Here is a 12,857-nt window from a genome sequence, read left to right as displayed (position 1 = left end):
CTACTTTTATTACAGTATATTGTTTTATTACCAATACTGTATTTGCAAAGTACATACAGGATATCTCATATCCATGTGAGACAGGTAGATCATATGCTTACTTACATATATTTTCAAGAGTAAGCAAAACAGGAAAGAGAACTTTCTATGGGAACATAATGAATATCACAGCACCCTCAGAACAATTTAGTATATGAAGAAGGCTGAGGCTTCACAGTTATACTACTTTCTCTGCCTTATTCTTCCTTAGATCTAATAAATATAAAAACTAAATACAAAGAAAAATCTGTCATGTTTATAGAACAGAAGGCTTTCAAGTTTTAACATATCTATTCTCAAAATTGGTTATTAAATAAAGTTAAATTTCAATAAAAATCAGAAGCCTTTTTGTATAAGAAAAAACTCCTCTATGATAATAGAAATCAGAAGAGTGGTTGCATAATGGACACTGGGTAGAGACTAAATGGAAGCAGATACATGGAATGATCTGAGAAGATAGAAATGTTCTATATTGTCAAAATTCTAAGAACTATATAGTTGAGAGTTGGGTTGTAGATTGATTCACAATATGATTATATTCATTTATGTGGTTAGCACATCCCATTTGATTAGAGACTTTACTCTGGTAAGTAAGTCCTTCTATTTAAACATATAAAAAATGGAAGAACTCAATGATTTACCCATGTTATTCAAGGATTATACAAAATAAACCAGACATAATTAACCTCTACTCAAGAAGTTATCCAGATCAGAAATACTGTTCTGTAATTTACATTTATGTGACTACCAGTTGAGTGAGTCAGTTATAAAACCCTTTAATTTCAGTTTTTATTGTAATAGCTTTTTTATTTTTTGTTTATTTAGTCTATTTAGATTTCCTTTTTTATGAACTATCTCTATATGTTTTGCCCATTTTTGAGATTTTTTAAGTGATAGGAGGGGAGACAGAGAGACAGGCCAGGATCACAACCTCCAACCTTGGCATATCCAACAGAGCTAACCAGCCAGGACTAGGTATAATAGGGTATAATATATATTCTTTTGGTAGCAATTATTTCAACCTATTTTCTGATTCCTATTGCAACTTCCTGGTTTGTCCTTCAGTTACTGTATCTCAAAATTTTTTTTAATTATTATTAACTATTATTATTTTAAAATTTCTCCAAAAATAGGAACAGGTGCAATAGCAAAGAACGTGTGAGAAAAAAAGAGGGTGACATTCCTGAAACACCAAGGCTGCAGGTTCAGTCCAGTCAGGGCACATACAAGAAGCAATCAATGAGTGCATAACTAAGAGGAACAACAAATGACTGCTCCCGCCCCCCTTTCTCACTTTCTCTCTCTCTTTCTCTCCTCTCTCCTTCTCCCTGTTTCTCTAAGGTCAATCAATAAATATTAAATTTTTAAGAGCTTGGGGTTAGGTAAGGAACAGTTTCATTTTTGCTTCTGATTTCTAATTTACAACACTTTGTTCAGAGTGTAGTTTTACGACATTGATTCTTTAAAATTGGGGGACTTGATTTGTGATTAGTACAATATGTGGATAATTTTCATTAATACTCCATGTATCCTTGAAAAGAATGAGTAGAAAATCCTACATGATCTGGAGTGTAGTTTAAACAGGTAAGCTTTTTGTTATCTTTCTGGGCTGATGAGTGGACTTTCCTCTAGTTCACCATTTTACTAAGGTACAGTTTTAATGGAGGGTATCAAATCATTACCATTACTAGACAACAGAATTTAAAGTTTTACATGAATAAAAAGATTTAATAGATAATAATATTAAAGTACTGACTATATAAAAGCATCTTAAGAATAAATTCTTTTTTCTTTTATTAAATTAGTAATAATTATAAGAGCTTTGAAAAAAATCACAAATATACAAAGTGTATTTCTCTATTGGTAGGAAAGGCTCTACTTATTGTTTGCTCCTTAAAAAGTCTAAACTGTCTTTCATTATTCATATTCTGTATATTACATATATTAGGGAAAAGTTATTTTCTTAATACTACATATAATTGCTTTTGTTCATTATCTTAATTTGCAGAAATGTATCAAAGGGAATTCACTGCTTACCAATTTGCTTTCTGTACTGATCAACAGGAAGTTTTATAGTAGAGGCATCTTTTCTACCCATCTTTGATCTCCAAAATGTGTGCTGCAAAGAAAAAAAAATATGAAATTATGATGTTCTGAAAAATCAAAAGTATTACCTATAAATTTCATGAATAATTTATTCCATAAAATCCATGCTTAAAACAATGGGTAAAGGTGTCTTTGACTTACTCCCACTAGATTATCAGTAGAGAACACAAAATTCTTTCAAATAATTATCAAGGACACAATTGCTGGTAATTAAATTTCCCAATCATTTGTTCTTGGTAACACTCATTATATCACATACAATCAATGCTCAATTAAACCACACTATTAAAGAAAGCATTATCTATAAATGTGAAAATAATGTTGTCTTTATTCAGATGGTTTGAGGCTGTAGGCATGCACTTGACTGTGCTTCTTTCCAAATTATTATGCTACACAAGGCTAAAGTTTGAATCTCAGATACTTTGAATTTTGTTTTATAAAACATGACATAGGTAACAGTGCAGGAATGTGAGTTGTAGTACTGCCTCTTTTTCTGTAAACAGTTTAAACCACTACCATCTACTAATATTCTCATTCTTACTATACTCTATATTCTGTCTGATTTAATCTCCTAGATAACTTTTAAATCAATCCTATCATTTTTGAGTTCCTATATTATGGCAGATACAAACTACTTACCAAAATCCACATTCTATTTTTCTTCTTGGCAGAGTTAGACTGTATTTCTTAACCTCAATTCAAACATGTAATTGAGTTGTTAATAGAATATGAATGGAAGTGATGTGTATCACTTGCAGCCTTAAAAATCTTTGTTGAATCCTGCCTTGTCCTTCCCCATCTAACTGTCCGGAAAAGAACTGATCCATAGACAAACCCTAAGGGTACATTTATAGGAACATAAAACCTTGCTCAACCTGGGCAGGATTAGAGTATTCTAACTTGTTTCCTATCACAGTACTCTAATAAAAAAGAAATGAACTTCTACTATGACTGAGTATATTATACCTTGGGAATCTTATTAAAGACCTAAGAGTGATGCATGAAGTTGCTCCTGCTTCTGTGGCAGGCACTTAGGTAGACATGAGTAGAGCAAGGATAATGGGCCAGGTACAGAAGGTCAACCAGGGTAGAAAGCACTGGGTACCAAGCAATGGGCAAAACTAAGAAAACAAGGACCTTGTCCCCATGGTAACCTTTCCTCACCAGACACATTGCTAGTCATGTGAGTTAGAAATCCCTGTAGGAAAACAGCTTGTTCTTGGATAGGAAGAATAAATATAGTCAAAATGACTATATTACCCAAAGATATATAAAAATTTAATGCAATTCCCATCAAAATTCCAATGATATTTTTTAAAGAAATGGAACAAAAAAAATCATCAGGTTTATATGGAACTATAAAACACCCTGAATAGCCAGAGCAATCCTAAGGACAAAGAATGAAGCTGGGGGCATTACAATACCTGACTTCAAATTATATTATAGAGCCATGATAATCAAAACAGCATGGTATTGGCAGAAAAATAGACACTCAGACCAATGGAACAGAATAGAAAGCCCAGAAATAAAACCACATGTATATGGTCAAATAATTTTTGATAAAGGGGCCAACAACACACTGTAAGGTCGGTAAAATGGGGAAAGCTCAGGCCCCGGAACTTTGGCTAGGACCGCCCACAACCAAGTACGCCAAAAAAAACTTCCCATAACCCTTTGGAAAACAGTGACCGTCTGCCAGCCAGTGAGATTTCACCACGTCATATTAGCTCGACCACCCTAGAGACCCTTTAAATATCTCCCACCTGGGTCACCACTTGCGACTTCCCTAGCCTTCATCTTTCCTCAGGGCCAGGGAATCTCGTCGGGTGGGATGCACACTCTGTACTCAATAAAGCCTTTTATTATTCCACACTTTCTGGCTCCAGCCCCCTTCCTTCCTTCCTTCTCAGCGGGGAAAAATACCTTACACACACAATGGAGAAAAGAAAGCCTCTTCAACAAATGGTGCTGGGAAAACTGGAAAACCACATGCAAAAGAAACTCAACTATAGTTTGTCCCCTTGTACTAAAATTAATTCAAAATGGATCAAAGACCTAAATATAAGACCTGAAACAATAAAGTACATAGAAGAAAACATAGGTACTAAACTCATAGACCTTGGTTATAAAGAGTACTTTATGAATTTGACTCCAAAGGCAAGGGAATTGAAGGCAAAGATAAATGAATGGGACTACATCAGCCTAAGAAGCTTTGGCACAGCAAGAGAAACTGACAACAAAAGAAACAGACAGCCAACTAAAGGGGAGATGATATTTTCAAACAATAGCTCAGATAAGGGCCTAATATCCAAAATATAAAAAAGAACTCATAAAACTCAACAACAAACAAGCAAACAATCCAATAAAAAAATGGGAAGAGGACATGGACAGACACTTCTCCCAGGAAGGAATACAAATGGCCAACAGATATATGAAAAGATGCTCATCTTCATTAGCTATTAGAGAAATGCAAATCAAAACAACAATGAGATACCACCTCACACCTGTTAGATTAGCTATTATCAACAAGAGAGGTAATAACAAGTGTTGGAGAGGCTGTCCCCTATGGAGAGAAAGGAACCCTCATCCACTGTTGGTGGGAATGTAAAGTAGTACAACCACTATGGAAGAAAGTATGATGGTTCCTCAAAAAATTAAAAATAGAACTACCATATGACCCAGCAATCCCTCTACTGGGAATATACCCCGAAAACTCAAAAACACTGGAAAACAGCGGTACGTAAAGACAAATGCAGCCCCTTGGGTGATGGGAATGCAGCATAATCAAATGTCAAAATAACCTAGAGATGTTTTCTCTGAACATATGTATCCTGATTTATCAATGTTACCCCATTAAAATTAATTTTAAAAAATTAAAAAGACACATGCAGCCCCATGTTCACTGCAGCATTGTTCACAGTAGCCAAGACATGGAAACAACAAAAAAGCCCTTCAATGGATGATTGGATAAAGAAGCTAGGATACATATATATTATGGAATACTACTCAGCCATAAGAAATGATGACATAGAATCATTTACAACAACATGGATGGAACTTGATAACATTATACTGAGTGAAATAAGTAAATCAGAAAAAACTAAGAACTATATGATTCCATACATAGGTGGAACATAAAAATGAGACTCAAGGACATGGACAAGGCCCTGACTGGTTGGCTCAATGGTAGAGCATTGACCTAGCGTGCAGAAGTCCTGGGTTCGATTCCCGGCCAGGGCACACAGGAGAAGCACCCTTCTGCTTCTCCACCCCTCCCCCTCTCCTTCCTCTCTCTCTCTCTCTTCCCCTCCCACAGCGAGGCTCCATTGGAGCAAAGATGGCCCGGGCGCTGGGGATGGCTCCTTGGCCTCTGCCCCAGGCGCTAGAGTGGCTCTGGTCGCAACAGAGCGATGCACCGGAGGGGCAGAGCATCGCCCCCTGGCGGGCGTGCCGGGTGGATCCCGGTCGGGCGCATGTGGGAGTCTGTCTGACTGTCTCTCCCCGTTTCCAGCTTCAGAAAAATAAATTAAAAAAAAAAAAAGGACATGGACAAGAGTGTGGTGGTTACCGGGGGTGGGGAGGGACAGGGAGGGGTAGGGGGAGAGGAGGGGCACAAAGAAAACCAGATAGAAGGTGACGGAAGACTATATGACTTTGGGTCATGGGTATGCAACATAATCAAATGTCAGAATAACCTGGAGATTTTTTCTCTGAACCTATGTACCCTGATTGATTAATGTCACCCCATTAAAATTAATTAAAAAAAGAAAAGAAAACAGCTGTGGTTAGGCTTGCTCGCTTGTTTTCTGATTGCAAGCACTTTGCATGATTGGTGTGAGACCATGTGGCAGAAAGCCACACGTGTATAGCCTATTTAAGGCTATGGGTACCTTCCCTAGGTGCGGATCACTTGTCCACCACCATGAAGGGTGGTTTTCCTGATCTCTCACCTGCTGCTGCGAGGGGTGGTTTTCCTGTTTGCTCACCAGCCTCTGTGAGAATGTCCCAACGCCTTTCAGCTCTGTGCTCTGCCCGAATCTAATGTGAACCTGCCTGGCCTCTGCCACCAGCATTATACCTGCTGTAGTAGACATGATTCAGTTTAGATTGGTATGGAACTGGCATTACACCTGGCACTGTGAGCATTATCCAGTTCAGACCAGTATGGAGTCACCAACACCCTTGAAAAGAGGGCTAGATAACTGCCATTTGTACGGGTCTGGCAGAATGCTGGAAACTTGCCGGGGGCAGTGAGTTGGTGGCAGTGCTATAGTGAGCTGCTCTGGGTCTTTCAGAAACTAGGTATAGCCCTGGCCAGTTGGCTCGGTGGTAGAGCGTCGGCCTGATGTGCGGAAGTCCCAGGTTCGATTCCCAGCCAGGGCACACAGGAGAGGCGCCCATCTGCTTCTCCACTCCTTCCCCTCTCCTTCCTCTCTGTCTCTCTCTTCCCCCCCTGCAGTCGAGGCTCCATTGGAGTAAAAAATGGCCCGGGCGCTGGGGATGGCTCCTTGGCCTCTGCCCCAGGCGCTAGAGTGGCTCTGGTTGTGACAGAGTGATGCCCCGGATGGGCAGAGCATCGCCCCCTGGTGGGCGTGCCGGGTGGATCCCGGTCGGGCGCATGCGGGAGTCTGTCTGACTGCCTCCCGTTTCCAGCTTCAGAAAAATACAAAAAAAAAAAAAAAGAAAAGAAACTAGGTATAAAGAATGCTACTTTCAATCTGTGGCCCAGTGGGCCAGAGGAGGAAGTATACTGCTCACAAAAATTAGGGGATATTTCAAAATGAACATGAAGTGATGAAAATATCCCCAATTTTTGTGAGCAGTGTATTTACAGCAGGGATGAGGGACCTTATTCTCCAGAGCACCCCATCTGCCTTTTTTGGGTCACTAGTGGCTATTCCATTGCCCCCTTATGTGGGGCAGCCGATCAGTGCTGTGACACAGACAGTGGCAGATTAGGGGAGGTAGAAGCAGTGCAGCGCCATAAGTGTTTGCAGGCTACTGCCCATACAGCCTTCCCGCCCCCAGGCTAATAAGAAAAATGGGCCTATAAAGCTTACTAGAACACAGATGTGTGCAGATTTCATTGCAGCCAGGGCAAAAAGGGTGAAATTAGATGGCAAATCTAATAAATTCCTTGATAACCTTTGGTGGCAGCTTTGGCCAGAACAGAAGTTCCAGCTGGTGAAAAAAAACCAAGGGAAATGAGTAGCCCCGGCCGCTGTCAAGAAAATGGCTGATTAATGTGCAGCAGGTCGCAAGATTATATATTGGAGGCAGCTTCCAATAAAAAGGTCAGTGCTCATGTTGCACAGCTGCAAGATTATATGTTGGAGGCAGCTGAGGAAGAGGAGGATCCCCAAGACCTGTTGTTCCAGTTTGAACAGGGAAGACCAAGGGGCCTGTCTAATGGGGATGGCGGTGAGCAGAGGCCCCATGTGAAATTTGCAATCCATTGGTCCCCTTCTCTGCAGTGGGTATTTGCCTTAGTAGATAATAGGTGATTTTGCAGCATCTAAGAGAACTGTCAAGGCAACATAGGCCTTGAATGTGTTTGACCCTGCCAGGCCCTGAGTTTGACATTCCTCTGACCTCTGAGGGCTTTGGATGGGGCTTGCGGCAAGCTTGAGCTTATGAAAAGGTATATAGGTGGCCTATTAAAGAGCTATATGGCTAGTTGCCTGTAACAGACCTTCGCCTTTGGTGGTTAGCACAGACAGCTGTCTACCATGGACTGATCGCTGAGTGGTATAATGGACTCTTGAAGCAGGAACTTTGACAAGAGGGGGACACCACTCCCTTGCTGCACGGACATGGCACTTGTGGACAGTATGAGAGAACCTGACGGAGGAGCCTGGCACCTGTGGAAGCTGTCTTGTACCAGGCAGCTGCTCCCACCCAGTTGCAGATTCAAAACCAGGACACATTGTTCAAGTCAGGCTTTGGGCAGCAAGGTGACATGCTCCTGCCTGCTCCGACAGTCGTCCTTAGAGGCTGATGGCTTCAGTGGCCATGGCCCTGGACTGTTCAGGTCTCCCACCTATGATGGGTGGCCTTGTTAGTGCTGTGGGTTAGGGGGCTAGAGGTGATCTGCCAGTTAACTTCCTAGACAACTGGCACCTGGCCACCTATGGCAAAAGTGTATTATTCCTTGAGTATTCAGGGAGACATCATTGTGAAGGGCACCTTTGTAATTATTGTCATAGCTTGTGCCTTAGTGTGTCTGTTGCTGTGTCTCTGTTTCTGTGAAATATGGATGTAATGTACCTCACTCCTCACACAGGGACCATCAAGTAATGGGAGATACCTGCCTTGTAGATTGTGAGGCGAGCAACTCTAAAGGGGTGCAGCATAGAGAAAACAGCTGTGGGTAGGCTTGCTCACTTCTTTTCTGGCTGCAAGCATTTTGCATGATTGGTGTGTGAGCACTTGGCAGAAAACAAATAGCCTATATAAAAGGCTATGGGTACTTTCCCTAGGCACGGATTGCTTGACCACCACCAGAAGGGGCAATTTTCCTGATCCTTGCTTGCTGCTGTGAGGGGTGGTTTTCCTGTTTGTTCACCTACCTCTGTGAGAATCCAATAAACAGGAATGCTCCAATGCCTTTTGGCTCTGCAGTTCTTCTGTGGTCTGCCTGAATCCAATGTGAACCTGCCTGGCCTTTGCCCCCAGCATTACACACACACCCCCACACACAGCGGGAACGAATAAGAGGGTCCAAGACTAGTTAGTCCTTAAGTATTAAGTCCCCAGAACAGTAAGGTTCTGACCCACAGCAAATACAAATAGGCCTCAATTGTGTTTCAGTTCCACACCCAGTAAAAATAGCAAAATTAGACAGAGAACCTCAGAACCAGCTGCAGTGACTAATGAACATCCTTCCCTGGCACCAACCAGTTTCCACCAATTGGTGGAAACTGCAACCATGAAAGGACACACCTGGAAAGCTGATCAATATTCTATTGAAATCCTTCCCTGGAACCTCCAACAGCCCCTTCTTTTGCCTCCGTAACTTGTTTCCTGAGTCCATTTCTTCTATAGCTCACTTCTATCTTATGACTTTCTAAGTAAACTTTCTCTTATAGCTGAATCTTGATCCTGTATTTTTCCTAACCAGAACTGAAGTACCGAGGCTGCTGCACTGAGGTCCGGTGACTCCACTGGTCTACACCCAATGCCATTTTCACCACCGTCAATACTTCCAGGAAAGAAACTACAATATAAAGATGAGGTCAGGCAAGAACTGACCAGCATTTAAACAAAAATACAGGGGAATATAGAGCCAAATAATTTGGAGACTAATAAGTTTGGAAAAGTCAACTTCTAAAAGCCAAATAGTAGGAAATAAAAGTGAAAAAGGTGAACAAAGGCCCATTAAGACTTTTTTTTTAATCAATTAATAGGGAGAGGTGGAGAGGCAGAGAGACAAACTCTTGCATGCACCTCGACTGGGATCCACCTGACAAGCCTTCTATGGGACGATGCTCTGCCCATCTGGGGCTGCTGCTCCACTGCTTGACAACTGAGCAATTTTAGCACCTGAGGTGAGGCCATGGAGCCATCCTCAGTGCTTGGGGCTAGCTTGATTGAACCCTTCAAGCCATGGCTGTGGGAGGGGAAGAGAGAGATAAAGATGGGGGAGGTGGAGGGATGGAGAAGCAGATGGTCATTTCTCCTATGTGCCCTGACTGGAAATCAAACCTGGGATTTCCACACGCTGGGCTGATGCTCTACCACTAAGCCAACTGGCCAGAACAAGACTTCTTAACAACAACAACAACAATAATGTGAGAGACAAAGAGTAGATTAAGGCTGTTCTCTTTCTCCTGAACGTATTGTTTCAGATCACCTGGAGGAGGTCACTACTGGGTGGTGTAGGGAAAACTGCTGTGGTTAGGTTTGCTTGCTTGTTTTCCAGCTGCAAGCACTTTAAATGATTAGTGCATGAACACGTGGCAGAAAGCCACATGTGTGTGTAGACTATATAAAGCTGTGTGTATGTTCCCTGAAGAGCAGTTTTCCTGATCGCTCGCCCGAGGGGCAGTTTTCCTGTTTGATCGCCTGCTGCTGTGAGAGGCAGTTTTCCCCTGTCTATTCACTCTCCCGCTGTTGCAAGAATCCAATAAAGGAAAATGACTTGATGCCTTTGGCTCTGTGGTTCTTCTGTGGTCTGCCCAAATCCAATGTGAACGTGAACCTGTCTGGTCTCAATCACTGGCATTATAGGTGAAAATAAAGCAGCATGGAAAGTCCTGAATTATAGAGAAAAACAGACAAAAGAACTATGTCTAGGACTGAAATTGCAATGATTACTGGCACCTGGAACAAACTAGAAATGCAAAAGTCACTAAAATCTGAGGAACTATATTTATAAGGAAACTACAAATTCTGTCTAAAAAAAAAAGTCTGTGAATGAAAACCAATCTTTGGTCCTCTAAACTTAAAGCAGCAAAGTACATCCATGAAACAAAACAATGTAGATTTGTAACATCCACTTCATACATAACCAAGACAGAGAACCAACTAGAAGGCAAATCCCTGTAGAACAACAGACAAGAGACTTTCTCTAAAGTGACCATAATTGGGGTCTAAGAATAACCACAGAACCAGCTCAAAATGATTCTATCCTTTTTAACAAGATACTGAGTTGCCTTCCAAGGATAATAGATCAAAACTGCAAGCCATGCAACCAAAGCACATGCAGAGGACAGAAATTTGATCTCCAACCGCACCTGGAGCCAGTCTCACACCTATCTCCCCATCCCCAGAACCCTTTCAGAAGCAAAGGGTCCACTGTCCAGGAAGATCGGTGCTGATGCACCTTACTATAAATAGCCAAGCTTCAAGGTCCTCCAATTAAAACCTACCCCACCAGCACTTCAATATACCTCTTCCCCCTAACCCCTTAAAATCAACTTGACAACTGGATTGGGAAGTTCAGGATTTTGAGCCATAGCTTTCCTATTTTCCTTGCTTAGTGCTTTACAAATAAAGTGACTAATTTCTCCACTACAATTCCCAGTTTTTAGTGACTGGCTGTGCTAATGTTGGGTGGACAAACTCTTTCCATTTGGTAACATAAGCAAATAACTTCAACTATCAGTACAATGGGCCTTCTTAGTGGTCTCCTGTGTATTTTGTGTACCAGGTTTCATCATCATGATGGGTCAACGCCTGTGTGTTTCCCATTCTTTCCTTTCAAAATGGGAATAATTATTGGAGATACGATGTAGTTATCCTCTGCTTCACCAGTATTTATTAAGGGACTGGTGAATCTTGGGAAAAGTTGGTAATTGCATATTCTGTAAACCTCAAGGAACCACATTCCAATTTGAGAAGAGAGACTGTGCATTACTTTAGATCCTTGCTTTGTGTTGGACGCAGCAGATGGGAAACTTCAGGATTTCCCTTCTGGGGGATCAAGAAAGAGGATGTGCACGGCTATTTCATGACCAGAAAGATAGACCATTGGAAAAATTGCTAACTACTCATTGAAATACATGTTCTCTCTCTCTCTTTTTATTTTTTTCTGAGCATACTAGACATTTTTCAGCCTCCTTTGATGCTACTTGTGGGCTACATCTGAGTTTTAGCCAATGAAATATGAATAAATTAATTCTGCTACTTCTAGAACTCATTCAGTTGGATGAAATGTAGGTGACCACCAGAGTGACACTGGAAAAAAGTGATGAAGATGACAGACTTGACATCCTGGATCTTAAACGACTGCATTAAAAATAACTATTCAACTAACTTGTTTTCCTCTTTGACACTGCTCTAAAAACAAGAAATAAACTTGTAGCATCTGAATTGCTATACATTTTGTTGCTATTAATTACAGTAAGTAATATCACCCTACCTAAAACAAACAGGCTTAGATGTGTACATAAAACTGATGTAATTATCAAGGTATAATTTTCCTAATGAGCATTATTAAGGTTTTCAAATGCCAAATGAATTTGAGTATGTTCAGACCAAACTGTACTGTTTAACTTATATAAGATATATGGTCACACAGAGCAATGTTAACAATGATCCCAACTAAGACAGTAATAGGCATCCCCAAATAAATAATTTCTACTATGGATAAGAAAATTAAAAATTCAGCTAAAAATCTCTTTCTCTATTCATAATGATCTGCAGATTTTTTTTTTAAGTGAGAGGAGGGGAGATAATGAGACAGATTCCTGCATGCACCCCAACCAGAATCCACCCAGCAAGCCATATCTGGGGCAGATTCTCAAATCAACTGAGCTATTTTTAGCAACTGTGGTTGCTACTCTCTGACAAACCAAGCTATCCTCAAAACCTGGGGCCTCAGCTTGAACCAATTGAGCCACTGGCTGTGGAAAAAGAAGAGAGAGAGAAGGAAGAGAGGAAAGGAGAGAAGGAGGGAGAGAAAGGACAGAGGGAGGAAGAGATGGGGGAGAGAGAGGAAGAGAACGGGGAGAGGGAGGGCGAGAAGAAGAAGAGGGAGGGAGAGGAGGAGAGGGAAAGAGAAGGGGCATAAGGAGGGGGAGAGGAGTAGATGGTTGCTTCTCTTGTGTTCCCTGGCCAAGAATCAAACCTGGGATGTCCGTATGCTGGGCCGACACTCACCAATCAGCCATGAACCAGATTTAATATTATAACAATATTGAAGAATATACAAAGTAAATAAAAAAGTCAAATAAATCAAGTCTTCATCCCCATAAACTATATAGTTATTA

General features: G+C 41.1%; 1 protein-coding gene across 1 annotated transcript in view; it reads right to left on the bottom strand.

The window, feature by feature from the left end:
* TRIQK (triple QxxK/R motif containing) overlaps positions 1 to 2,817 on the bottom strand; it is a 46,981-nt gene extending 44,164 nt beyond the window's left edge. The window contains exons 1-2 of the mRNA XM_066266079.1: positions 2,785 to 2,817; positions 2,077 to 2,158 (exon numbers count right to left, since the gene is read on the bottom strand). Coding sequence (XP_066122176.1) covers positions 2,077 to 2,158; positions 2,785 to 2,796 — 94 coding nt within the window. The 5' untranslated portion in view covers positions 2,797 to 2,817. The remainder of the gene's footprint in view (positions 1 to 2,076; positions 2,159 to 2,784) is intronic.
* Between the last annotated feature and the right edge of the window lie 10,040 nt (positions 2,818 to 12,857).

Source organism: Saccopteryx bilineata, chromosome 3, assembly GCF_036850765.1.
Source record: "Saccopteryx bilineata isolate mSacBil1 chromosome 3, mSacBil1_pri_phased_curated, whole genome shotgun sequence".
Taxonomy (NCBI): domain Eukaryota; kingdom Metazoa; phylum Chordata; class Mammalia; order Chiroptera; family Emballonuridae; genus Saccopteryx; species Saccopteryx bilineata.
Note: the sequence above shows the minus strand (reverse complement) of the source record. Positions and strands in the feature narration are given on the sequence as shown.